The sequence below is a fragment of the Macaca fascicularis genome, chromosome 19 (genome assembly GCF_037993035.2).
Source record: "Macaca fascicularis isolate 582-1 chromosome 19, T2T-MFA8v1.1".
Lineage (NCBI taxonomy): Eukaryota > Metazoa > Chordata > Mammalia > Primates > Cercopithecidae > Macaca > Macaca fascicularis.
Genome location: NC_088393.1, coordinates 45,947,681 through 45,975,000, shown reverse-complemented (window position 1 = coordinate 45,975,000; position 27,320 = coordinate 45,947,681). Strand labels below are relative to the sequence as shown.

Below are 27,320 nucleotides of genomic sequence, written 5' to 3'. Positions count from 1 at the left end.
TTCCTTGCGGTCTTATCTGTTTATTTAGCTCCACTAAAATGTATGCTCCACAAGCGCTTAAGTTTTTGTCTGTTTTCTCCACTGCCTTTATCACTAGCACCTAAAACGGAGCCTGGAATGTTGTACTGTGTAAAGAATATTTGTTTAACAGATGGATCCTTGGTCTCGTGGAGCTTACATTCTTTTTTTCTATTTTCCTATTTTTTTTTTTTTTACTTTAATTAGGAATTCAACATAGAAGAGCTTACATTCTCTCTCTTTGAATTTAAGATTTGAAGAACACTGCTCAGATGACAGGATCTTAGAGTAAGGGACCAAGCATTAATTTTGGAAATCAAACTTTAAGGCTCAAATCAGGAACTAAGAATCAAAGATCATATTTGGAGGTTAGAAGTCAGGAGAAGCCACAGTTCTAACAAAAGTCTCAGGACTGGAGTCAGGTTTGGGTATCAGTGGATACAACGTGGATTCCAGGAGCTGAGAATCATAGTTCAGGAAAAGGTCAGAAATGATTGGGTGAGGATCATAGCTGGAAAGAAGATTGGTTTTGTTAAAAGTTAGGACTCGGGGGTTAGAGGTCAGGAAGTTCAGCATCGGAAGTCAGATTCAGGAGTGTGAGGTTAGGAAGCCTCAGGGACACTAATGGGGAATCAGATGCCGGGTCCTAAGGCTCCGTTTGGCAGCCTAAAGTTCACTCACGTGTCCCCATCCTCAGTGACGTAGCCGAAGACGAGGGGAGCCCACGACAGCCCCGGGCCCAGCTCCGCGCCCAATCCCGGTCCTCCGGGGGCCGCTGCGTCCGGACCCAGGGAGCCGAGGCCGCTGTCGCACCATTCATCTGCGTCGGCAGCTTTTCCCAAGCACGCGACCCCAGCCATGGCCCCCGCCACCTCAGGGGCCCCTCGCAGTGGCCCGCCTGTAGCTGGGCTTTGCCGGGAGTTCTGGCGCTTCCGCCCTGCGGGAAATTCCCCACCACGCCCCCTGATTCATCCAATGATAATATGCTGAATCGCTCACACCCCGCCCCCGTGCCGCATGCTGACCAATCAGAGTATTCGAGAGGACTACGACTCTCTAGCCGTTCCCACATTTTCCGGGCGCCCTTTACCAACATGGCTGCTGACGCCATGACTTCTGGGACTCGTAGTCCGGTCCTCGCGCGCTTTCTTACCTAACTGGGGCGCTCCGGGTGTCGTAGGAAAGCGCGTCTGCGGCCGCAATGTCTGCTGGGAGTTGTAGTTCAGTGCCCTATTCCGGCCACTCCCATTTCTGGTGCCGTCACGGGACAGAGCAGTCGGTGACAGGACAGAGCCGTCGGTGACGGGACACAGTGGTCGGTGACGGGACAGAGCGGTCGGTGACAGCCTCGAGGGCTTCAGCACCGCGCCCATGGCAGAGCCGGACCGTGAGTCGGGAATCCGGGTGGGAGGGTCGGGCCGCGCCGGGGCCTGATTGAAGGCTGCAGGCCCCGGGGCCCAAGGGCGGCCGCAGTGGGGCGGGAAGTAGGGAGCGCCTCGGGGAGTGGGGTTCTGAGGGTTGTTGCTAAGCGATCTATATCGCCAGGCTGGTGGGTTTCTGGGTCGCAGGGTGTTCAGGGTTCGTTTACCACATCCACTTGCCAAGTTGCCAATGATCGCGTGTTTCTCACACCTTGGTTGCTAAGGACCCTCGCTGCAAAGAACATAAGTTGCCCCGGTCCCGGCTGCTAAGGGTACCTGATTGTTAGAGGCAACCAGAGGATGCTGAGGGACCCCTGCTGTCCCCTTCTATGGCTTCCCCTTGTTCCGCGCCTCTCCTAAACCTACCGCCTCCACTGCACCACTGCACCTCCCTCCTAAACCTGCCTCCCAGCCAAAGCGTCCCTTCCCTTCTCTCTTCCTTTCTAAACTTCCCTCTGCCTTGTAAATCTAACCCTTCCCGCACACACACTGACACACTGTCGTGTCCTTCCTAACTCCTCCTGAGTGTTCCTTCATGCCCTGAATCCCTTAGGTAGGAGGAGGAGGATCGCTTGAGCCCAGGAGTTTGAGGCTGCAGTGAGCTATGATCGCACCATTGCACTCCAGCCTGGGTGACATGAGCGAGACCCTTTCTCTAAAAAGTAAAAAAGAAAGAAAGTAAGTCAGGGCCAGACACAATGGCTCATGCTTGTAACCCCAGTACTTTGAGAGGCCAAGGTGGTTGGATCGCTTGAGCCCAGGAGTTCAAGATCAGCCTGGGCAAAAGCCCCTACTTTCTCCCTCTCCTTCTAAATCTTCCTCTCCAGCCTCTCTGCCCCTCACTAATCACCTCTCCTGGCATCACTTTGCATGCTGATAAGATTTTTTCTCCGCCCCCTCCCTCCCCGTGCTCCATTTTTACCACCATCCCATCCCAGTGTAACTCGGTTGGTGGGTGTTCTGGCCCCTCACTGACCATTTGAATCCCTTTATTCCCCACTTAATCATTCTCCCCACTGTAACCACCTCTGCTCCCCTCCCTCAGCCTCTCACCCTCTGGAGACCCAGGCAGGGAAGGTGCAGGAGGCTCAGGTGAGATGGGCGAAAGGGTGGAGGGGAGGAGAGAGATGGACTTGTTCCACAGCCCGCAGGGGGGGAGGTGGCAAAGGGGAGACAGTCACCCCACGGCCCTCGGCTCATTGCCCCAATCCCTCACACCACCCAGTACAGCTTTCTGGGGAAAGGCGGATTCTGGGGATTGTCAGAGAAGCGTTTCCAGCCTCAAGTCCAGGCCTGCCCTCCCAAACTTTCCTCCTTCCTCGCCACTGCCTGCCATCCCTTCTGAACCAAATTTGTCCTGGGCCTGGAAGAGACAGGTATCCCATTTGGTCTTGGAACGCACAGATCTCGTGGACAAGTGATGGGAAAAAATTATCTCACAGTGTGATGATAAAAGTAACTCAGGGGGCCAGGTGCAGTGGCTTATGCCCGTAATTCCAATAACTCAGGAGGCTGAGGCGTGAGGATCGCTTGAGCCCAGGAGTTTGAGGCTGCAGTGAGCTATGATTGCATCGTTGCACTCCAGGGTAAAACAGCAAGACCCTTTCTCTAAAAAGTAAAAAAGAAAGAAAGTAACTCAGGCCAGACACAGTGGCTCATGCTTGTAATACCAGTACTTTGGGAGGCTGAGGTAGGAGGATCGCTTGAGCCTAGAAGTTCCAGACCAGTCTGGGCAACGTAGGGAGGCCCCAAAAAATCTAAAAGTTAGCCATGTGCAGTGGTACATGCCTGTAGTGCCAGCTACTCATGAGGCTGAGTTGGGGAAGGATTGCTTAAGCCCAGGAGTTTAAGGCCGTAGCATGCCATGATTGTGCCACTGCTCTCCAGCCTGGGCGACAGAGCAAGACACGGTCTCAAAAAAAAAAAAAAAAAAAAAAAAGGAAGAAAAGTAAAGAAACTCAGGGCACTGTGGGAGCACAGAGAAAAACTTTCTGGGTCAAAGAAGATTCCAGCCAGGCCATTCCCTGGAGGAATCCACAGGCTGGTCTAGCTGTCAGACCAAGATACAGACACAGTATAAGTGAAGAGTGACTTAGAATTTTCTTAGACAAGGTGAGAAAAGGTGATCCACACGACAGGTATCGCTTGTGCAAAGACCTGGGGGCATGAAGGAGTGTGATGTGTTCCGTAACTGGGTGGCTGGTAGGGGTCAGCTCGTTATAGTCACGGTTAACATTTACTGATGGCTTACTCCAGCTGTGCACACTGTTTAGTGCCAAACTTGCCTCATCTCACTTCATCTTCCTGGCATCCCTGTGAAGAGAAATGCCTATCATGGCCATTTTACAGAGGCAGAATTTGAAACAGAGGTGTTAAGTCACTTGTCCCCTGTCCCTCGGCTAGAGGAGCAGGGAAAGGTTTGAGTCCCCCAGCACTGGGCACACCGCCTGCCAGAGGCTGCCAGGAGAGGTGGACAGGCAGTCTCACAGGAGTTTGAAGGCCCCCCATCAGCACCTCCAGCTCTCCCTTAGGCCAAGCTGCCGATACATGCTGGGCACAGGCCTTCCACACAGCCTCACTCTGTACAGCCTGCAAGAGTGCCAGCCCACCCACACCCCCAAGATTGCCTGTCAGACGTGGGGTGGTGCAGAAGCGGGCATCAGAATACCTCACAAATGCACAGTGGAGCCTTGCTGAGGATATAAGAGCCTCCTGTTAGGCTGTGGCAACTCACTCGCCTGGCCCCCAAAGCACGACCAACGTCAGATAAAAAGGTTGAATGTTAAAAAGGATCCTCAGTCCCAAAGAGAGAGATGCGAGGATGTAAAATGCAGCATTGTCCGTCACAGGGCAAAACTGGAGACAGTCCAAATGGCTGTTAGTGGATGGGTTAAATGAACTATGGTTCATCCATACAATCCAATACTATGTAGCTGCTCTGAAAAATGAGGTGAGGCTGGGCACGGTGGCTCACACCTGTAATCCCAGCACTTTGGGAGGCAGGAGGATCACTTGAGCCCAGGAGTTCGAGACCAGCCTGGGCGACATAGCAAAATGCCGTCTCTTTTTTAAAAATTATCTTTAAAATTAGGTAGGTCTGTAGCATATCGTTCTGCAGAAAACTCAAGATGTTGTACTATGACCTATTTCTGTAGAAATAATTAGTTTTATGCAGAGGAAACTGGAGTAATTACCATTAAGCTTAGCTAACAGTGGTTATCTTTATAAGGGTGGGCTTGGGTAATTACAAGGCATGTGCCCCAAGTCATATGTTGTTGAAGTACGCGCGAGTGTGGTCAAGGTTTTTGCAGAGGTTGTCCAATCTCTCTCTCTCTCTCTCTCTCATTTTCACTCTCTTTATTCTCTCTCTCTTTTTTTGAGACGGAGTCTCACTCTGTCACCAGGCTGGAGTGCAGTGGCGCCATCTCGGCTTACTTCAACCTCCGCTTCCCGGGTTCAAGCAATTGTCCTGCCTCAGCCTCCTGAGTAACTGGGACTACAGGCGCCTGCCACCACGCCTGGCTAATTTTTTGTATTTTAGTAGAGATGGGGTTTCACCGTGTTGGCCAGGATGGTCTCGATCTCCTGACCTCGTGATCCACCCGCCTCAGCCTCCCAAAGTGCTGGGATTACAGGCCTGAGCCACCACGCTCGGCCTCTCTCTCTCTTTTTAGATAGAGACAAAGTCTCACTGTGTTGCCCAGGCTGGTCTTGAACTCCTGGCCTCAAGCAATCTTCCTGCCTCAGCCTCCCAAAGTGTTGGGATTACAGGCATGAGCCACCACGCCCATCTGGAGTTGCACAGTCTTAAAAAGCAATTTTTAAAATTGTCATATGTTTGGAAAGGAGGGTCTTATTCAAAAAGGCTTGGACGCAGAGCAGTGAGTGGCCGGGGAAGGGGTTGTCTGAGGTGGTGGCTTGGTCAGAACTGCATTTTGGTGAAATCTCTTGCAGGGCCCAGCCGTGGTCCAGCCTGAAGCAGGCATTCATTCCGAGGTGGAGGAGCTCCTGGAGCTCCTGCCAGGAGCCAGACCCTGTTCTCAGTGCTGGGCACCCAGGCAAAGTCCCTGCCCTTGTGGACATCCTGGCAATTCCATAGATGTCCGGGAAAACTGGAGAAGCCAGAGAGAAGGGCCTTTCAAGTGGAGCGGGGCGAGCTGACCCAGACAGCCTCACATGCAGGGCAGCAGGGTGGATGGGAGGTGGAGATTGAGGCTGAGAGGCTGGGGGAGGAGGCTGGGGCAGGACCCCCAGAGGAGAGGACAGGCTGGACCAGGTGGAGCCCCGGGGAGGGAAAAGGAGTTGGCGGACAGCCCCTTAGGAGACTAAGCGTACGTGCTCTAGACCTGAAGCACTGCAGCCGGAGGGTGAGGAGGGAGGCGGGGGCACGAAACATCTGGCTGACTGGGGGACAGGACGATCGCGTTGAGATGAGGCCTGGGAGGAAGATGGGTTTGGGGGAGATGCCAGGATCCGTTTGGGACATGGTAGGAGTGAGAGGCTGGGGGGCACCTAGGGCAAGGTGTCCAAGAAGCCAGGGAACCCCAGATCTGGGGGCAGAGAGATGGTGTCATGAGTGACGAGGCAGAGGCCATTGGCATGGATGAGGCAGGTAGCCCCAGGAAGCTGGAAAAAGAAAGCAGAGAGGCCCTGGACAGAGTCCCAGAGACCTGCCAGTCCAGAGCTGGGCTGAGGGCAGGCTTTGAGGAAGGACTCAAAGGTTGCTGGAGAGGTTGGCAGAGAGTGTCTGGGGCCTGGAGCAGGAGGGGGCACATAGGTCCTTGCAGTGAGCACTGAGGCTTTGCATTGGAATCATTCCCAGAGTGACTTGGGACATTATTCAGAGGTCCCCAGAGCTGCTGGGAAGGGACAGCAGGCCCATGCTCCAGGGGACCCAGGGACAAAGGGAAGACCCCAGGCTGTGATAATATTAACAGCAACAGCCAGCGCTTACCGAGCACCTTCCCCGCTCCTGGTGCCGCACCCAGCACCCACACTCCCTTTCCAAGGTGAGGGACACCCAGACTTAGAAAATCAGAGTCACAGCCAGGCACAGTGGCACACGCCTGTAATCTCAGCACTTTAGGAGGCCGAGGCAGGAGACTTGCTTGAGCCCAGGAGTTCAAGGCCACCCTGGGCAACACAGGGAGACCTTGTCTCTACAAAAACACAAACAAAACAAGATTAGCCTGGCGTAGTGCATGCGCCTGTGGTCCCAGCTACTTGGGAGGCTGAGGTAGGAGGATCCCTTGAACTTGGGAGGTTGAGGCTGCAGTGAGCTGTGACTGCGCCAGTGCACCCCAGCCTGGGTGACAGAGCGAGACACTGTCTCAAAAAAAAAAAAGAAAGAAAGAAAGAAAAGAAAAGCGAAGCCACTCCCATGAGGTTGTGCTCCTGGGGACTGGCATGGCCAGGACTCCAACCCAAGCAGCCTGTCCCAGAGCCCTCGAGCTAGCCCCAGTGCAGTCTCTCCACCACCCCACACTTCCTCAGGCCACCTTCCTGCCACAGCCTTTTCCCCAAACCTGGTATCACCCCCTCCCCTCCCTCCCTAATCCCACCTCTCGGGCCTGGCCACCCCACCTCACCCCTTCCAGGACTCAGATTCAGACTCTGAGGGAGGAGCCGCTGGTGGAGAAGCAGACAGTGAGTATCTTCCTCGAAGGATGGGGAGCAGGGTTCTGGGGGGCGGGGGGATTTCAGGGCAGGGGTGTGGGTGATACCTCCTCAACTCCATCAGGAGTGACATTCAAAGTATGTAACAGTGGGTCGGGTACCAGTGCCAGAGCAGGCTCCTGGAGGCTCCTGGCTGGGCCAGGCCTCGTGCCTTTAGATGTGGGGAGGCCGGGGACCCCAGGGCTGGGGCCAGGGTGCTGGAGACATCCATGCCGCCTGGCTGAATGCCCGGTCCTGCCGCTGTGTCTCTTCTCTCTGGCCAGTGGACTTCCTGCGGAACTTATTCTCCCAGACGCTCAGCCTGGGCAGCCAGAAGGAGCGTCTGCTGGACGAACTGACCTTGGAAGGGGTGGCCCGGTACATGCAGAGCGAACGCTGTGAGTCCCCTGTCAGGATTGAGCCACTGTGCCCAGCTCCTGGCCTCAAGTGACCTCCCATCCCCAGCCACTTGAACCATGTATTGAAACCTTTTCTTTACAAGTAGCAAGAAACACAACTGGAACCGGCTTAAGCCAAAGAGGAGTGTGTTGGCTCTAATCCAGCTTGAAGCACGGCTGGGCCTAGGTGCTTCCACTTTGTTAAAAATCGTAACTCTCTCTGATGCTGCTTTTCTTGTGTCGGGGTAAAGGTAACTCCTGGCAGTTCCAAATGCAGGTTCCACCAACCTAGGAGCTGCCACCGAGAGAGCACCTTTTCCCAGTAGTTCAAACCAAACAGCAGAGATTCGCTCCCACTGAGCCAGGTTGAGTCACGTGCCTGCCCCCAAGTCTCCGATTGGCCAGACCTGGGTCGCTTCTCCATTGCTGAGTGAATTACTGTACGCTGACTGACCAGGCCTGTTTCATAAAATGGGGATAATGATTATGGTATCTAACTCATAAGGTTATTGGGGGACTAAATAAATTAATATAGGACCAGGTGCAGTGGCTCATGTATGTAATCTCAGCACTTTGGGAGGCCATCGCGGGAGAATCACTCAACACCAGGCATTCAAGACCAGCTTGGGCAACATAGTGAGACCCCCCCATCTCTACAAGAAAAAAAATAGCCAGATGTGGGGGCGTTGCCTGTAGTCTTAGCTACTCAGGAGGCTGAGAAGGGAGGATTGTTTGAGCCCAGGAGTTGGAGGCTGCAGTGAGCTATGATGGCACCACTGCACTGCAGCCTGGGCAACACAGTGAGACCCTGACTCTAAAAAATAAATAAATAAATAAAATTTTAAAAATAAATTAATAAAAATGCAAATGCTTAGAGCAGAGTCTGGAACATAGCGAGAGCTGTGGCAGCGTGTGCCGTGGTTATTACTACAGGAGGCTTGTTTCAGATCTGGTGGATAGGTGTCTACTTACTGAGTCACCATGAAATTTATATTTCTTTTTTTTTTTTTTTTTTTTTTGAGATGGAGTCTTGCTTTGTTGCCCAAGCTGGAGTGCAGTGGAGTGGCACAATCTCAGCTCACTGCAACCTCCGCCTCCTGGGTTCCAGCAATTCTCCTGCCTCAACCTCCCAAGTAGCTGGGATTACAGAAGCACACCACCACGCCTGGCTAATTTTTTTATTTCAGTAGAGACGGGGTTTCACCATGTTGCCCAGGCTGGTCTCAAACTCCTGAGCTCAGGCAATCCACCCTCCTCAGCCTCCCAAAGTGCTAGGATTACACGCGTGAACCACCCCGCCTGGCCTGAAATTTATATTTCTTGCCACGAGTTGAGGTCACCGAAGTCTGAGAAACCAGGCCCTCAGCAGTCCTCAACTAGAACAATCGACCCTTTGTGGTTCCTGAGCAGCCTTTTGTTGAGGACGTCTTCTCCAGTGTCCCTGTCCTCCAGCTGCCACCATCTCTCTCCTCGGGCAGCCAGGCCTGCTGCCCTGAGCCTCCCTCTCCTGCGGCAGGCGAGCAGCTGTCTGCAGCCATCTTTTAGCATGGGCAGGCCCCAAAGACAACACAGGCAGTGGCTACAAAGCATTTGTTCCTTGTGTCCTCCTGCTCCTGGATTCTGGGGTAATTGGCTCATGAGGGTGCCCATGAGGAGATAGTAATGAACAATAACAATTAATTGAGGCTGGGCGTGGTGGTTCAGGCCTATAATCCCAGCATTTGGGGAGGTAGAAAGCAGGAAGATCGCTTGAGGCCAGGAGGTCAAGACCAGCTGGGGCAACAAGCAAGACCCCTTCTCTGCAAAAATATAAAGGTGAGGCTCCAACCCTCACCTAACCGCTCTAAAGCTTTATTTATTTATGTATTTATTTTTTTGAGACAGAGTCTCACTCTGTTGCCCAGGCTGGAATGCAGTGGCGCTATCTTGACCCACTGCAACCTTCGCCTCCCAGGTTCAAGCAATTCTCCTGCTTTAGTCTCCCAAGTAGCTGGGACTACAGGCGCCTGCCACCACGCCCAGCTAATTTTTGTACTTTTAGTAGAGGCAGGGTTTCAGCATATTGGCCAGGCTGGTCTTGAACTTCTGACCTCAGGTGATCTGACCCCCTTCGGCCTCCCAAAGTGCTGGGATTACAGGTGTGAGCCACCAGGCCCAGCCCTAAAAATTTCTTTTTAACTACTTAATTGAGCCTTCACTATTTGCCAGGCACTGGGCTCAGCACTTTACAAGTGTCCTATTATTTGATCTTCACATTATACCCGTAAGACCATTATGGAAGTGATCTGGACACAGGAGGAAACGGAGGCACAAAAAGGTAGTGACTCAGTGCAGGGTCAAACAGCTGCCAAGTGGCAGAGGCAGGATTTGACCCCAGGTCCCCTGAATCCAGACCATATATAGCCACCACTGGATTCAACCAGGCCTGGCCCGATGGCATCTCAGAGTTAAAGCTCAGGGCTGAAGTTGTGGCAGGCTTTGTGCTCTGTTCACCTTTGCTGTCCTCCCTTGGACAGGGTATCCCAGAGGCATCTGACCCACAGCATGTCACACTTGTGCCTGTCTATCAGCTGACGGGCAGATGCCAGAGTACTATGGCCTGGTGGCTAATCACCAGCCACCAGCTATTTCTGTTTAGCCCTGGGCTCTTATCCTCAAGTGGCCTTTTCTCAAGTCTAAGTTGGTATAATTTCCAACAGTGGATTCTTTTTTTTTCCCCCTTTTTTTGAGATGAAGTCTTGCTCTGTCACCCAGGCTGGAGTGCAATGGCATGATCTTGGCTCACTGCAACCTCCACCTCCTGGGTTCAAGTGATTCTCCTGCCTCAGCCTCCCAAGTAGCTGGGATTACAGGCACGTGCCACCACTCCCAGCTAATTTTGTATTTTCAGTAGAGACGGGTTTTCGCCGTGTTGGCCAGGCTGGTCTCAAACTCCTGACCTCAGGTGACCCGCCTACCTCAGCCTCCCAAAGTTCTGGGATTACAGGCATGAGCCACCGCACCCAGCCAAACACTGGATTCTTTATCCTCTGGCTGGCTCTTCCGCAGTCCATTGTGTGACTTCTTCCCCTATCTGAGCCCCAGTTTGCTCGTTTATAGAATGGGGATGTTAACACCATCCCTCTCTAGATGATTGGAAGGCCCATCATGCATCTGAGATGCTTGCCCCAGGGCCTGGCATGGAGTAAACGGTGTCAGGGGCCGTGATGGGTGGTGCTATTATAGGGACTGAGCAAACAGTGTCATATGGTGCATAAGTTCCTCTCCTCCAGGTCGCAGAGTCATCTGTTTGGTGGGTGCTGGAATCTCCACATGTAAGTAACCCTACTCCCCAGCAACCACCCCCAGGAATTGGGGAGTCCCTCCCAAGGGCTGGGGAGGAGCCCTGTCTGAGGCCTGTCCTGGGAGAGTTAGTAGGGTATAGACCAACTGCTCCCTGACCCCCCTCTCCCAGCTGCGGGCATTCCCGACTTTCGCTCTCCATCCACTGGCCTCTATGACAACCTAGAGAAGTACCATCTTCCCTACCCAGAGGCCATCTTCGAGATCAGCTATTTCAAGGTTTGTGTTCCCCCAGGAAGGGGCGTCTGTGAGGGGTGGGATGGGGGTCACCTGGCTCCAACCCTCGTCCTACCTGGGGCATCTGGCCCTCTGGCTGTCTCTCCTACAGAAACATCCGGAACCCTTCTTCGCCCTCGCCAAGGAGCTCTATCCTGGGCAGTTCAAGGTGAGATCTTTTTTTTGCAGGGGGCAAAACAGGAAAGGTTGGGGGAGGGCACGCATGGGAAGCGCCCCCAGGGCCCTGCAGACAAATATTATGTAGCCATTAAGTACATGGGTGCTGGGCCCAGACTGCCTGCATTCGTGTCCTGGTTCCTCATGTCTTCATCTTACGACCTTGAGCCTCCGATTTGCCTCCTGTGAAGCGAAGCTGATGGTACTGTCTGAAGAGGGCTGCTGCAAGGCTTAGCTGCACCCATGATGCGGTGGAGAGCCCGGGACCCTGCAGCCAGGCTGCCTGGGTGCGAATCGCAGCTTTGCAGCTTACCCACCATGTGACTTTGGCGACACAGTCCCCTTCCCTGTCCTTCAGTTTCCTCATCTGTGATCTGGGGATAGTGGTGGTCTCTCCCCAACACGGCTGCTTTGCTTATTCCCTGGGGGTAAGACAGTCGCAGTGCCTAGAACAGTTCCTGGCGCATGGTAGTGGCCTGTGGCTGTTCCCTGCAATGATCAGCAGTGCTGTCGTTCTTCCCTGCAGCCGACCATCTGTCACTACTTTATGCGCCTGCTGAAGGACAAGGGGCTGCTCCTGCGCTGCTACACGCAGGTAGGCGGATGCGAGCATCCTGGGAAGAGGATGGGCGGGTGGAACAGGCATGGTGTCCTCAGCGGAGGAGCAGAGCTGCGTGCCCAAGAGCTCAGGCAGGGACTCCAGCAATGCAGGGCCAGGGCTTGGCCTACTGCGTCCTTGCTGCATGACCTGCAGTGAGTCAGGTCTTCTCTGCCTCAGTTTCCCCTTCTGTCAAACAGGGTTTGCCCTCTCAGGTCTGCAGTGAAGTGGCAGTGACCTCCTCTCAGGGCCATCCCGTGTGTGATGTGAAAGGAGCCCATGGCTGAAGGGACTCTGTGTGCACTATAGGCACCCCAGATTTCACACTGGTTATGAGGGTGTTTCCAAAGTGACTTCATCTAAGAAAATCCATACACTATGACAGGCGTCCAACAAGTAGATGTCTGCCTTAAGGAAGGGGCACCTTTTTATACTTTTTTTGTGCTTTGCCCAATTATAAACATGGCTCGGACATGTCAGGTGCTTAGCCGAGGGCCTCTCCCTGGGGCATTCAAGCAAGGATGGCTCACATTGTTGGAGAGTCTCACAAACCCTAACAGTAAAAAAATCTTGATGGGCTGGGCACAGTGGCTCACACCTGTAATCCCAGCACTTTGGGAGGCCAAAGCGAGAGATCACTTGAGCCTAGGAGTTCGGGACCAGCTGGGCAACATAGGGAGACCCTGTCTCTACAAGAAATACCAAAATTAGCTGGGCAGGGTAGTGTGTGTCTGTAGTGCCATCTACTCAGGAGGCTGAGGTGGAGGGACTGCTTGAGTTCAGGAAGTCAAGACTACAGTGAGCCGTGATGGTGCCACTGTACTGTAGCCTGGGAGACCTGGTTTGAAAGAAACAAAAAACAAATCAAAACAACAACAAAATGTTGCTGCCTCTACCTGTTTTATGAATATGTATAGAAATTACATGATGCACTACAACAGTATTCATTCAAGCTCTAGATCACACCTCAGAACCCTGAATTACAAAACAGGTGGCTGGACACAGTGGCTCACACCTGTAATCCCAGCACTTTGGGACGCTGAGGTGGGCAGATCACGAGGTCAGGAGTTCGAGACCAGCCTGTCCAACATCATGAAATCTCGTCTCTATTAAAAATACAAAAATTAGCTGGGCGTGGTGGCGCCTGTAACCCCAGCTACTCGGGAGGCTGAAGCAGGAGAATCGCTTGAACCCGGGAGGCGGAGGTTGTAGTGAGTCGAGATTGTGCCACTGCATTCCAGCCTGGGTGACAGAGCGAGACTCCATCTCAAAAAAAAACCAGAGGGGTAACATTGAACATAAATAAGTGTTCTAGTGTTTCTCCCTGCACCTGGCAGTTCGGCACCTGCAGCCCCGAAAGCTACCACCAGAGGGAGGAACAACTCGCTTTAGATTCAGAGTTCTCAGGTGGGCCAGGTGTTCCCGCCTGGGGCTGCTGGGAGGCAGAGGGCAGGGGAGGCCTCCTTCTTCCACGAGGAGGAGTCCTGTGATCCCAGCACTCGGGGAGGCCAAGGTGGGAGATCGCTTGAGCCCATGAGTTCAGGACCAGCCTGGGCAACATAGGGAGACTCCGGGCTCAGAATAAACCTTCTTCCCAGAGAGTCACCATTATTCCAGGACATGGCTCAGATATGATAACAGCTAACTCGAAGCCAAGTGCTTTCTGTGGTTGATGTCATGACACCCACCCCAAGACCCTGCTGGCCCTTGTTTGTCAGCTTGTGTCAAAGTAAATGTTCACTGAGTTGATTCCCTGTTGCAGGGAGGGAGATGATGGACGAGATGGAGACGCCACATACCGAGTACATAAGATGGCCGTGGGACCCTGGAACACAGTTAGGCTGGAAGGGGAGTCAGAAACAGTGTATGTGTTTGGGAAAGGGGGTGCTGATGTAAACCCCATCTCTACTAAAAATACAAAAATTAGCCAGGCGTGGTGGCATGTGCCTGTACTCCTAGTTACTCGGGAGGCTGAGGCATGAGAGCTGCTTGAACCTGGGAGGTGGAGGTTGCAGTGAGCCAAGATTGCACCACTGCACTCCAGCCTGGGTGACAGAGAGGCTCCGTCTCAAAAAAAGAAACACAAATGACATATTGCATACAAACTATTATATAAAGGCCAGGCACGGTGGCTCACGTCTGTAATCCCAGCACTTTGGGAGGTCGAAGTCAACGTCAGGAGTTCAAGATCAGCCCGGACAACATGACGAAACCCATCTCTACTAAAAATACAAAAATTAGCTGGGTGTGGTGGCGCGCCTGTAATCACAGCTACTCGGGAGGCTGAGGCACAACGTTCACTTGAACCTGGGAGGCAGAGGCTGCAGTGAGCCGAGGTCGCACCACTGCACTCCAGTACTCCATCTGGGGTGGCAGAGCAAGGCTCCATCTCAAACAAAACAAAACAAAACAAAAACCAATATATTATATAAAGGTGGAAAAAAATGTTCCACTCTCATATTTCATGAAACCTTTTTTTTTTTTTTGAGACAGAGTTTCGCTCTTGTTGACCAGGTTGGAGTGCAATGGCGCGATCTTGGCTCACTGCAACCTCTGCCTCCTGGGTTCAAGCAATTCTCCTGCCTCAGCCTCCCAAGTAGCTGGGATTACAGGCGCCTGCCACCATGCCCGGCTAATTTTTTATATTTTTAGTAGAGACGGACTTTCACCATGTTGGCCAGGATGGTCTCGATCTCTTGACCTCGTGATCTGCCCACTTTGGCCTCCCAAAGTGCTGGGGTTACAGGCGTGAGCCACCGCCCCCGGCCTCATGAAACCATTTTATTCAAACATGTCACACCGTTCTTCAACCTCAGCCACTTTTGTCACTGATCCAGTTTTCAGGAACACAATGTCTTTGCTCCTTTTTGAATTGTGAGAATGCAGCACTTTTGAAGCTATGTAGGATGCTATTTTTCTCTCAAGACACAAGTATCCATTCAGACATTTAAACAGGTGTCTTGGTCAGGGGAGGCCTTTCTGAGAAGGTGACATTTAAGCAAAGACCTGTAGGAAGAGAGGGAGAGCACCTCGGGGGAAGAGTGTGTTCCGGGAAAGGGATGGTCAGTGCACAGGTGCTGAAGGGAGCCTGTATTCCGCTAGTTACGAGCTTGTTTTCCGCTAGTTTTGAGCCTGTATTTGGCTAGTTCAGAGAATCCCAAGAAGCAGGATGTGAGTGAACGATGAGGAGACTGCAGGGGAGAGTGGAGGAGCCAAGGTCAGGGAGGTGACAAAGATGGATCCTACAGGGCGTTTGCAGGCCACAGGGAGGGACTTGGCCTTTACGCTGAGTGAGATGGAGCCACGGGTGGGTTCTGAGCACGGGAGGGATGTGACCTGACTCAGGCATTCCCAGGCTCCTCTGGCCGTGTTGGGGACAGACTATGGGGGCAGTGAGGAGGGAGCTACAGAGACCAGACAAGAGGCAGCCACGACGGTCCAAGCAGGAGAGGGTGGAGGCTGGACCAGGGCAGGGGTCATCACCGTGGGGAGAAGTGGTCAGGTTATGAATCTGTTTTGAAGATGGAGCAATAGGACTTCCGGATAGAGGGGCCGTGGCCGTGAGAGAAAGAGCCCAGGACCACCTGAGAGCTCGCAGCCTGGTGCCGGCTGCTTTGTTCTGAGATGGGGGGAATGGGGCAGGGAATGGTGCTGGGGGTGCATGAGGAATTGTCTTGTGGAGGCTGAGAGGCCTGGTTGACCAAGGAGAGAGCTGGACTCAGGAGTCTGGACAGAGGATGAAACTGGGGCACAAAAAGGTTGTGCGTTCATGCAGGGTCACCATCCACTCGGTGAGCAGAAAGATCCCAGCTCCGTTCCTGTGTGAGTTTGTTGCTAATTTGTGAGATGATGATTAAACTCACCAGACAGGATGAGAAACTTAGGCCTGGGAAGAAGTACTCTGGCAGGATGCTCACCGTGGTCACTGTCCAAGTCTGTCAGAAGAAAAACCCATGCCCTTAACAGTGATGGTGCTTCAACAGTGAGCCATTGTCACACCAAAACCAACATAGCTATGTTCTGGGGTCAACGTGAAGTACCCAGGCATCTCTCCGCTACTTGTGATATTTAATGTATGGATTTAACTACACATACATATTGAAAATGGCATATTGCTGGCTGGGCAAGGTGGCTCATGTCTGTAATCCCAGCACTTTGGGAAGTCAAGGCACACAGATCTTTTGAGCTCAAGAGTTTGAGACCATCCTGGGCAACATGGTGATATCCTGTCTCTACCAAAAATATAAGTTAGTTGGACATGGTGAAAAACACCTGTAGTTCCAGCTACTTGGGAGGCTGAGGTAGGATGATTGCTGAAGTCTGGGAGTTCGAGGCTGCAGTGAACTGTGGTCACACCACTGCATTTCAGCCTGTGTGACACAGAGTGATCCTGTTTAAAAAAAAAAATGGGCCGGGTGTGGTGGCACACATGTGTAATCCCAGCACTTTGGGACGCCAAGGTAGGTGGATCGCGTGAGGTCAGGAGTTCGAGACCAACTTGGCCAACATGGCAAAACCCCATCTCTACTAAAAATACAAAAACTAGCTGGGCGTGGTGGCATGTGCCTGCAATCCCAGCTACTCAGGAGGCTGAGGCAGGAGAATCGCTTGAACCCAGGAGGCGGAGGTTGCAGTGAGCCGAGATCGCACCACTGCACTCTAGCCTGGGCAACAGAGTGAGACCCTGTCTCAAAAGAAAAAAAAAAGGAATATTGTATGCAATATAAAGGTGGAAAAAAATGTTGCACTCTCATGTCTCATGAAAGCACTTTATTCAAACTTGTCACCCTGTTCTTCAACCTTAGCCACTTTTTGTTACTGACCCAGTTTTGGGGAACACACTGTCTTTGCTCCTTTTTGAATTGTGAGGATGCAGCACTTTTGAAGCTATGTATGATGCTATTTTCTCTTAAGATACAAGTATCCATTCAAACATTTGGATAGTTGTCTTGTCACTCAAGTTGCTGTAGTGTCCACAGCAAAAAGGCTTATAGTTCTTTTAAATTATATACATGATATTTAGGCCAGGCGCAGTGGCTCACGCCTGTGGTCCCAGCACTTTGGGAGGCCAAGGTGGGCGGATCACTTGAGGTCAGGAATTCGAGACCTACCTGGCCAACATGGTGAAACCCCGTCTCTACAAGAAAATACAAATATTAGCTGGGCATGGTGGTGCGCACCTGTGGTCCCAGCTACGTGGGAGGCTGAGACATGAGAATCGCTTGAACCCAGGATGCAGAGGTTGCTGTGAACCGAGTTTGTGCCATTGCACTCCAGCCTGGGTGACAGAGTGAGACCCTGTCTCAAAAAATAAATAAATAAATAAATTATATTCATGATATTTATACTATACAAGAGGTTCTGTATTTGGCTTTTTTTTTTTTTTTTTTTAAACTTAACCTTATCTGGAAGACTTTCCATCTCACATCCATATCTCAGCTTCGTGCTTTTTTTTTGTTTGTTTTTGGGTTTTTTTTTTTTTAGATAGAGCCTCGCAATGGTGCAATCTCCGCTCACTGCAACCTCTGCCTCCTAGATTCAGGCGATTCTCCTGCCTCAGCCTCTCAAGTAGTTACAGGTGCCCACCACCACACCTGGCTAATTTTAGTACAGGGTTTCACCATGTTGGCCAGGCTGGTCTCGAACTCCTGACCTCAGGTGATCCATGCACCTCAGCCTCCTAAAGTACTGGGATTACAGGCGTAAGCCACTGCGCCTGGCCCTCTTCATACTTTTTAAAAGCTTAGTCTGATTCTATTGTAGGGACTTCACTTTCGTTTTCAGGTTTAAATATAAATGTCACAGCTGGATAGTGTACCCCAGCCTGCCTCACCACCACTTTACTCTTCTCAGCTTAAAGATAGTTCAGTGAGGCCGGGTGCAGTGGCTCACGGCTATAATCCCAGCACTCTGGAAGGCTGAGGTGGGCGAATCACAAAGTCAGGAGTTCAAGACCAGCCTGACCAACATGGTGAAACCCTGTCTCTACTAAAAATACAAAAATTAGCCGGGTGTGGTGGTGCACGCCTGTAATCCCAGCTACTGAGGAGGCTGAGGCAGGAGAATCACTGGAATCGGGGAGGCGGAGGTTGCAGTGAGCCGAGATGGCACCACTGCACTCCAGCCTGGGTGTCAGACCGAGACTCCGTCTCAAAAAAAAAAAAAAAAAAAAAAAAGATAATTCAGTTAGAAGAAAAAAAAAAGAGAAAAGAAAGCATTGTTTGAGAGGAACATACTTATTTTTATAACTATACAGAGAATGTACTCAGGAAGTTGTGAATGGCAGCTCGTGGGTTGGGTGTCCTGTAGAAGGCTGGACCCACCAGGGCATCAGCCAGCCCAGGGCCATGAGCCGAGCTGTGTGCCTTGATATGGGGCGGCCACATTCACCCAGAGGAAGTGCCACCTTCCATCTGCACCCATGCACCATTAGGCCTGGGGCCACCCTGCCAGTGATGGTTTTTCTGTTGGCGGCACAATGCTTCAAGACAAAAAATAAGCTAAGGTTTAAAAATCAAGCCTGGACTGGGTGCAGTGGCTCACGCCTGTAATCCCAGCACTTTGGGAGGCCAAGGCGGGCAGATCACCTGAGGTCAGGAGTTCAAGACCAGCCTGGCCAGCATGGTGAAACCCCATCTCTACGAAAAATACAAAAATAGCTGGGCATGGTGGCGGGCACCTATAATCTCAGCTACTTGGGAGGCTAAGGCAGGAGAATCACTTGAGCCTGTTAGGTGGAGGTTGCAGTGAGCCAAGATCGCACCACTGCATGCCAGCCTAGGTGACAGAAGGAGACCTGTCTCAAAAAATAATAATAATAATTAAAAATAAAAGTAAATAAAAATCAAGCCTGGGCAACACAGCGAGATCCCATCTCTACAAAAAATATTTAAAAATCAGCCAGGCATGGGCCAGGCATGGTGGCTCACACCTGTAATCCCAGCACTGTGGGAGGCTGAGGCAGGCCGATCACGTGAGGTCAGGAGTTCGAAACCAACCTGGCCAACATGGTGAAACTCCATGTCTACTAAAAATACAAAAAAATTAGCCAGGCATGGTGGTGGACACCTGTAATCCCAGCTACTTGGGAGGCTGAGGCAGGAGAATGACTTGAGAATCAACCTCTGGGAGACAGAGGTTGCAGTGAGCCAAGATTGTGCCACTGCACTCCAGCCTGGGCAACAGAGTGAGACTCCATCTCAAAAAAAAAAAAAATAGGCAGGCATGGTGGTGCACACCTGTAGTCCCAGCTACTTGGGAGCCTGAGGGAGGATTGCTTGAGCCCAGGATTTCGAGGCTACAGTGAGCTATGATCAAGCTACTGCACTCCAGCCTGGACAGTAGAGCAAGATCCTGTCAAAAGAAAAAAGAAAAAAAAAACTGTGTTGTCAAAGAATAACACAGAATGCAGAGGTACTTCGGTGGTTCTCTTCCATGCTGTTATTTGCTTACTGTTCAGCTATTTGCAAATTCCTTACTCACATGTGAGGGAGTCAGTGGGTAGATTGAATCAAGTACCAAAGGCAAAACCAAGATTTAGAATAGAGGGCAAGGGAGGAAAGTTACAGGGCGTGTAGGAACAGTGACAAAGACTCTTGTCTGTAGGTTTTGGAGATAAGATGGTTGTTGGTAGGGAGCCCAGAAGGCAGAGCATTCATTCTGCCCTTGAAGGGAAACAAACCCTTCCCGTTGTTCTTCCTGGAGTCTCTGGGAAACGCCGTCAGTTTGAGCCATCTGTGCGTAACCTCTGCCGGTGTCCTCTGTCAGCACCAGCTTTAGCAGCGTTCCTCGCAGGCAAACAAAAGCTGCTCCAAAGGGGCTGGCTGTTTTAAGAAAAATGAGGGCGCACAAATGTCTGTGCAGAAAAGAACATTCCCACCTGTTTAATATGGAAAGTATCACTGTCTTAAAAGAAAACAGTGGCCGGGCACGGTGGCTCATGCCTGTAATCCTAGAACTTTGGGAGGCTGAGGCGGGCGGATCATGAGATCAGGAGATCGAGACCATCCTGGCCAACATGGTGAAACCCCGTCTCTACTAAAAATACAAAAATTAGCTGGGCGTGGTGGTGGGCGCCTGTAGTCCCAGCTACTCAGGAGGGTGAGGCAGGAGAATCACTTGAACCCGGGAGGCGGAGGTTGCAGTGAGCCGAAATCACGCCACTGCACTGCAGCCTGGGCAACAGAGCAACACTCTGTCTCAAAAAAAAAAAAAAAAAAAATAGCCAGGCATGGTGGCGGGTGCCTGTAATCTCAGCTACTTGAGAGGCCGAGACAGGGAGAATTGCTTGAACCCAGGAGGCAGAGGTTGCAGTGAGCTGAGATCGCGCCATTGTACTCCAGCCTGGGCAACAATAGTGAAACTCCATCCGAAAAAATAAAAAAGAAAAAGAAAAGAAAACGGTGGCTGGGCACAGTGTCTCGCGCCTATAATCCCGACGCTTGGGAGGCTGAGGTGGGAGGATCACTTGAGCCCAGCAGTTCAAGACCGGCCCAGGCAACATAGACCACCCCACCCCCGATCTCTACAAAAAAAATTAAAAAGATAAAAAATTAGCCGGGCATGGTGGCATTTGCCTGTAGTCCCAACTACTCAGTGGGTTGAGGTGGGAGGATAGCTTGAGCCCAGGAGGTTACAGAAGGCTACAGTGAGCCATGATCAGACCACTACACTCCAGCCCGAGTGACAGAGCAAGACCCTGCCTCCAAAAAAAGAAAAGAATACAGGTGAATATGCCATCTATGAAACAGGCCATAGTAAGAAAGGACCCTGGCTACTAAAGAGGGAGACAGTGATTAAAGTCAAGGAAGGGCCAGGCATGGTGACTCACACTGTAATCCCAGCACTTTAGGAAGCTGAGGCAGGAGGCTCGCTTGAGCCCAGGAGCCCTAGACCAGGCTGGGCAACATAGTGAGACCCCATCTCTACAGAAAATTTTAAAAATCAGCCAGATGTGGAGGCTGCAGCGGGAGGATCGCTTGAGCCCAGGAGTTGGAGGCTGCAGGGAGCTATGATTGAATCACTGCACTACAGCCTGGGCAACACAGTGAGACCTTGTCTCAAATAATGTTTTTTATAAAAACATGGCCGGCGCGGTAGCTAATGCCTATAATCCCAGCACTTTGGGAGGCCGAGGCAGGCAGATCACAAGGTCAGGAGTTCGAGACCAGCCTAGCCAACATGGTGAAACCCCCCATCTCTACTAAAACAAAAATTAGCCGATCATGTTGGCACATGCCTGTAATCCCAGCTACTTGGGAGGCTGAGACAGGAAAATCTCTTGAACCTGGGAGTCGGAGGTTGCAGTGACCCGAGATTGTGCCACTGTACTCCAGCCTGGGTGACAGAGCGAGACTCCATCTCCAAAAAAAAAAAAACAAGTGAGCCCTCCTGATTCATTTATGTTAATGCTTGCCCATAGCTGCCACATGCAGCTGTGCAGGGTGCGCACTGCACAAGGATGCCACATCTGAGGGGGGGGCTCCATTTACAACACAGACATTGTAAATTTATGTTAATTTCAATAATTAATGACAGATGGCAATAAAGCATCTGACTCTAATAAAACAACTTTTTTTTTTCTGAAAAATTGAAGCAAATGGCCTGAATTTGCAGAATAAAAGCTACACGGGCTAGGAGTGGCTGTGGGCCTGGCCTCATAGATATTTAGGTTTGGGCCTTTTTTTTTTTTTTTTTTTTGCTTTTGTGTGTGTGTGTGTGTGTGTGTGTGTGTGTGTGTGTGTGTTTAGAGACGGGGTCTTGCTATGTTGCTCAGGCAGGTCTTGAACTCCTGGCCTCAAGTAATCCTCCCACCTCAGCCTCCCAAAGTGCTGGGATTACAGCCGTGAGCCACCACGCCCAGCCTGGCCCCTGCCTTTAAGCAGCCTTGACTGTCACCCTTTGAGTGGCACCACTGGGATGAACAGACGTCTTCAGATACACCCTGCCACTTGTTTCTCCTCCCTCCCTTCTCCACCTGTCCCCACCACCTCACTGCTTCTCATGGCCTCAACTCCCTACTGTACCTTCTGGCCTACAAGGGGTGGCTCACTCCTCACCCCTCTCCCCTTCATCTCTCCCTCTAGAATATAGATACCCTGGAGCGAATAGCGGGGCTGGAACAAGAGGACTTGGTGGAGGCCCACGGCACCTTCTACACGTCGCACTGCGTCAGTGCCAGCTGCCGGCACGAATACCCGCTAAGCTGGATGAAAGGTGAGGCTGGAGGCCATCCCAAGGGCAGGCCTCCCCTCAGCACCAGGAGCAGTGTCTCCATGCAGTGGGCACCCATTCTGTCCCGCTCAAGTCTTTGTTTTTTGTTTGTTTGTTTGTTTGTTTGTTTTTGAGACAGAGTCTCACTCTGTCCCCCACGCAGGGAGTTCAGTGGGGTGATCATGGCTCACTGCAGCCCCAACTGCCTGACTGATCTCCTATCTTTAGCTGTTTTTAATAGAGGATAGTAGGCCAGGAGCGGTGGCTCACGCCTGTAATCCCAGCACTTTGGGAGGCCAAGGCGGGCGGATCACCTGAGGTCAGGAGTTCAAGACCAGCCTGGCTAACATGGTAAAACCCTGTTTCTACTAAAAATACAAAATAAAAACAAACAAAAAAATTAGCCGGGCATGGTGGTGTGCACCTGTAATCCCAGCTACTCAGGAGGCTGAGGCAGGAGAATCCCTTGAACCTGGGAGGTGGAGGTTGCAGTGAGCTGAGATTGCACCATTGCACTCCAGCTTGGGTAACAAGAGCAAAACTCTGTCTCAAACAAACAAACAGACAAAAGAAAAAAACAAGAAGTCACTTATTCCACTCATGGAAAGCCATTTCTGACATTCTTTATGCTGATTTAACAAAGCCTCTGGTGTCCCTGTGAGATAAGGACAGCTGCAGCATTTGCAGAAGGGCCTCTGGAGTGTGGCCGTTCTGATAAAATGCCAGCTGAGCGCCCCTAGGCTGAGGATTCCTGAATAGCCCAACTGCAAGCAGCTGGGGGCAGTGTACAATTCACATTACCCCCATTATGTGTCATTGACAGCAGCGTCACAGACAGCACCCACGGTATCATGCTGTCCATGCAGAAATATTTTTTTAAAAATTACCAACTACTGACACTGAAACAATGCTCTATAAATGGGTACTGAATGAATGAATGAACAGTTGAACAAATGACTTAGAATTCAGTGGGTTGCAAGTGACAGAAATGCTTTCTTTTTTTGTTTTGTTTTGTTGTTTGTTTTTGTTTTGTTTTTTTGAGACGGAGTCTTGCTCTGTCGCCCAGGCTGGAGCACAGGGGTGCAACCTTGGCTCACTGCAATCTCCGCCTCCCGGGTTCAAGCAATTCTCCTTGCCTCAGCCTCCCAAATAGCTGGGATTACAGGCACGTGCCACAACCCCTGCATAATTTTTGTATTTTTAGTAGAGACAGGGTTTCACCACATTGACCAGGCTGGTCTCAAACTCCTGACCTCAGATGATCCACCTGCCTCAGCCTCCCAAAGTGCTGGGATTACAGGTGTGAACCACCACGCCTGGCCAGAAATGCTTTCAAGCTTCCTAAATCAATAAGCAATAAGGCCAGGCACAGTGGCTCATGCCTGTAATCCCAACACTTTGGGAGGTCGAGGTGGGTGGATAACTTGAGCCCAGGAGTTTGAGAACAGCCTGGGCAACATAGGGAGATCCCATCTCTACAAAAAATAGAATGTAGCCAGGTGTGATGGTGCATGCCTGTGAGCCCAGCTACTCGGGAGGCTAAGGCAGAAGGATCACGTGGCCTGGGAGGTCGGTGGTGCAGTAAGCCATGATTGCACCACCACACTCCAGCCTAGGCAACAGAACGAGACCCTGTCTCAAAAAAACAAACCAATAAGGCCGGGCGCAGTGGCTCACACCTGTAATAGCAGCACTTTGAGAGGCCAAGGTGGGCAGATTTGCTTGAGCCCAGGAGTTTGAGACCAGCCTGGGCAACATGGCGAAACCCTGTCTCTACAACAACTACAAAATTTAGCCGGGCGTGCTGGCATGCACCTGTAATCCCAGCTACTCAGGAGGCTGAGGCAGGAGGCTCACTTGAAGCTGGGAGGTCGAGTCTACAGTAAGCCATGATCGTGCCACTGCACTCCAGCCTGGGCAACAGAGTGAGACCTTGTCTCAAAACAGAAAAAACAAAACAAAAAAAGAGAGGTCTTTTCTGAGCAGAGTGGACACCCTAGGAGACACCCGTCACACTCCGAGTGACAGTGACACAGGTGTGTTCATGTTAACAGTGGAACAGGGATGGGGGTGCTGCACCTCCAGACTCCAGCCCAGATCCTCTTACCACCTTCTGTCTCTTCCCCTTCCCCACACCCAGAGAAGATCTTCTCTGAGGTGACGCCCAAGTGTGAGGACTGTCAGAGCCTGGTGAAGCCTGGTGAGCCTCGGGCCAGGGACCTGCCCGGGTGGATTTGGGTGGGGGTCCCCTCCTCCCCCAGCCCCTTCCGAAAGGCCACACCCCCACACATCTGGCCACCTCTGTCTCTCTGAACGGTGCCCCAGATCCATCCTGGGGAGAATTGGGTTTGTGCCCTTGGCCGGTCCCCACTGCTCCCAACTCCCACCGCAGCCTCCAGGTCTGCCCTTGCTCCCACCTGTCCTCTCTGCCTCCCCATGTCACTGTCTCTGTCCGTCCATCTGTCTCCGCCTCAGATATCGTCTTTTTTGGTGAGAGCCTCCCAGCGCGTTTCTTCTCCTGTATGCAGTCAGTAAGTGGCCCCCTGCCCTCCCCGCATCCCCAACCACCGCCTCCACCTGTGCTGGGCCCCATGGGGCAGCCTGGGGCCTGCCTTAGGAAAACCTCCCCAGCTGTGTGGGGCGGAAGGGAGATTTGCTGCTGGGGGGCGGGGGAGGGAGCGGTGGCGAAGCCTGGGCAGAGGCTCCCAAGCTCACGCCCCTCCCCACAGGACTTCCTGAAGGTGGACCTCCTCCTCGTCATGGGCACCTCCTTACAGGTGCAGCCCTTTGCCTCCCTTATCAGCAAGTAGGTTGGGGGCTGTGGCTGGGAGGGTGGCTGGGCACCCAGGGCCAGAACAGACCCTGACCCTTCAGCTCCCCCTCCCCCAGGGCACCCCTCTCCACCCCTCGCCTACTCATCAACAAGGAGAAAGCTGGCCAGGTAAGAGCCCTTCCTCACGCCTCCCTCCTCACAGGCTCCCCCTTCCCTCCCACCAGCTTCCTCAGAGGGAACCCCCACTGTGGAACCCCAGCACTTTGGATTCCTGGGCTCAGACCCTGGAGCTCTGGAATCCAGAGGGGTGGGGTTCCAGGCCTCTGAGACATTCACCGCCCTTTTGAGCAAGTGATAGAATTTCAATTCAAACCAGCTGAAGCCAGATAGGAAGGCCAGGCTTCCAGGGACTGAGGAGGTGGGAGGAGGTGCGGGGGGTCAGGGGAGGCAGTGCAGGGGGTGGTGGGTGGGTCCACACTCCGGGTCTCTCCGATCTCTTTTTCCCAGGCAGCCTCACTCTAGGGTAGGTGCTCCCTCCTGGGTGTTCCCCTCAGGGGAAATAGGCAGGGTCACCAGGCAAGCAGCACACACTGTAGGCAGACACTGTCCCAAGCCTTAGCCTGCGTGAACCCACTGATGCCACAACCCCGTTGCGGTTTTGTGATCACCCTAATCTACAGATAAGGAAACTAAGACACAGAGAGGACAAGTCACTTGACCAAAATCACAGAGCTGGCCGGGCGCGATCGCTCACGCCTGTAATCCCAGCACTTTGGGAGGCCAAGGAGGGTGGATCACCTGAGGTCAGGAGTTTGAGACCAGCCTGGCCAACATGGTGAAACCCCGTCTCTACTAATAATACAAAAATTAGCCAGGCATGGTGGCTGGCACCTGTAATCCAAGCTACTTAGGAGGCTGAGGCAGGAGAATCACTTGAACCCAGGAGTTGGAGGTTGCAGTGAGCCGAGATCGCGTCATTGCACTCCAGCCTGGCCAACAAGAGCGAAACTTTGTCTCAAAGAAAAAAAAAAAAAAATCCCCAAAGTCACAGCGCTAGGATACAAACCCAGGCCACCTGGCTCCAGGGTCTGTGCTCCTAGCTCTCCCTTCCCTGCCCCACCCCCTTCCTGGCAGTCGGACCCTTTCCTGGGGATGATCCTGGGCCTCGGAGGAGGCATGGACTTTGACTCCAAGAAGGCCTACAGGTGAGGCTCCGCCTGGGGCTGGGGGCAGCCTAGAAGGGACAGGGTGAGGTGGGAGGGAGGGCACGAAGGCAGGGGCGAGCCCGCCTGGGAACTCTGATCTCCTGCCGCACCGCAGGGACGTGGCCTGGCTGGGTGACTGCGACCAGGGCTGCCTGGCCCTTGCTGAGCTCCTCGGATGGAAGGTAAGGAGCCGGGCGACCCCAGCCTGTCCTGAGCCCTGTCCCTGAACCCTCTCCCCACCCCACGGATCCTCAGACCCCATGATGCACAGTGACCTTTGACTTCTGTGACCTTTCTCCTGCAGAAGGAGCTGGAGGACCTTGTCCGGAGGGAGCACGCCAGCATAGATGCCCAGTCGGGGGCGGAGGCCCCTAACCCCAGCACTTCAGCTTCCCCCAGGAAGTCCCCGCCACCTGCCAAGGACGAGGCCAGGACAACAGAGAGGGAGAAACCACAGTGACAGCTGCATCTCCCAGATGCGACACCAAGCTCCTCAGGGACAGCTGAGCCCCAGCCAGGCCTGGCCCCGTCTTAACCGGCAGTTCTTATCTGGGGAGCTTAGAACATCCCCAATATCTTACCACTCCCTCCCCAAAACTGGGGTTCCAGCAACCCTGCCCCCCCAACCCCAGCAAATCTCTAACACCTCCTAGAGACCAAGGCTTGAACAGGCATCTCTACCAGCCCCACTATCTCTAACCGCACCAGGGCTAAGGAGTAACCTCCCTCATCTCTAACTGCCCCCCCCCGGGGCCAGGGCTACCCCAGAACTTCTAACTCTTCCAGGACAGGGAGCTTCGGGCCCCCACTCTGTCTCCTGCCCCCAGGGGCCTGTGGCTAAGTAAACCAAACCTAACCTACCCCAGTGTGGGTGTGGGCCTCTGAATATAACCCACACCCAGCATAGGGGGAGTCTGAGCCGGAAGGGCTCCCGAGGCTCTGCCTTCAGCTCCCAAAGTGGCTGGCGGGCCCCCTTCACATAGGACCCACTTCCCACACTGAGCAGAAGACATTGCTTATTGGAGACAAATTAAAAACAAAAACAACTAACAATCCGGTCTGGCCTCCTGTTTCTTTCTGTGGGCACCCAGGGAAATCTCTGAAGGGAGGGGGTTAGATCTTGGGCCACTAAGGAACCAGAAAGTCTCCAGGATCCAGAGTGAGGGGTGACAGGAGGGTCCTCACAGGGGCCCCTCATGGCTCTGACCCCTGGACTTCCAGCCTGCCAGTGTCCCTTCCTCTAAGCCCTAGGAAGGCCTGAGGCCCCAGAAAGAGGGAGGAAAGTTGACTTCAGATGCCCCAGCC

General features: G+C 52.6%; 2 protein-coding genes across 10 annotated transcripts in view; one reads left to right on the top strand and one right to left on the bottom strand.

Annotated features, from left to right (window-relative positions):
- The window catches only part of NFKBIB (NFKB inhibitor beta), a 12,098-nt gene extending 11,127 nt beyond the window's left edge, over positions 1-971 (bottom strand). For all 4 annotated transcript variants that reach the window (XM_005589143.5, XM_045379579.3, XM_015441440.4 and 1 more), the window contains exon 1: positions 700-971. In XM_005589143.5, coding sequence (XP_005589200.2) covers positions 700-878 — 179 coding nt within the window. In that variant the 5' untranslated portion in view covers positions 879-971. The remainder of the gene's footprint in view (positions 1-699) is intronic.
- A 321-nt stretch (positions 972-1,292) lies between these two features.
- Positions 1,293-27,068, top strand: SIRT2 (sirtuin 2). 6 transcript variants are annotated; one of them, XM_065536584.1, is made up of 17 exons: positions 1,293-1,405; positions 1,993-2,117; positions 2,485-2,531; positions 7,037-7,085; positions 7,379-7,492; positions 10,765-10,806; positions 10,947-11,053; positions 11,163-11,219; positions 11,754-11,822; positions 21,911-22,040; positions 24,178-24,237; positions 24,513-24,568; positions 24,767-24,843; positions 24,927-24,978; positions 25,945-26,015; positions 26,131-26,197; positions 26,320-27,068. In XM_065536584.1, coding segments are annotated over exons 4-17 (1,059 nt in total). In that variant the 5' UTR covers positions 1,293-1,405; positions 1,993-2,117; positions 2,485-2,531; positions 7,037-7,084; the 3' UTR covers positions 26,476-27,068. The 6 variants fall into 6 exon arrangements, with proteins under 6 accessions (XP_065392656.1, XP_005589202.1, XP_065392657.1 ...); XM_005589145.4 differs by lacking the exon at positions 1,993-2,117; XM_065536585.1 differs by lacking the exon at positions 2,485-2,531.
- The last annotated feature ends 252 nt before the right edge of the window (positions 27,069-27,320 follow it).

What these genes read in the sequence shown, in the direction of transcription:
- SIRT2 (XM_005589145.4), top strand. An exon ending in CGCTGGTGGAGAAGCAGACA is followed by an intron (nt 7,086 to 7,378) that starts GTGAGTATCTTC and finishes CTCTCTGGCCAG; the next exon opens with TGGACTTCCTGCGGAACTTA. An exon ending in TCGAGATCAGCTATTTCAAG is followed by an intron (nt 11,054 to 11,162) that starts GTTTGTGTTCCC and finishes TCTCTCCTACAG; the next exon opens with AAACATCCGGAACCCTTCTT.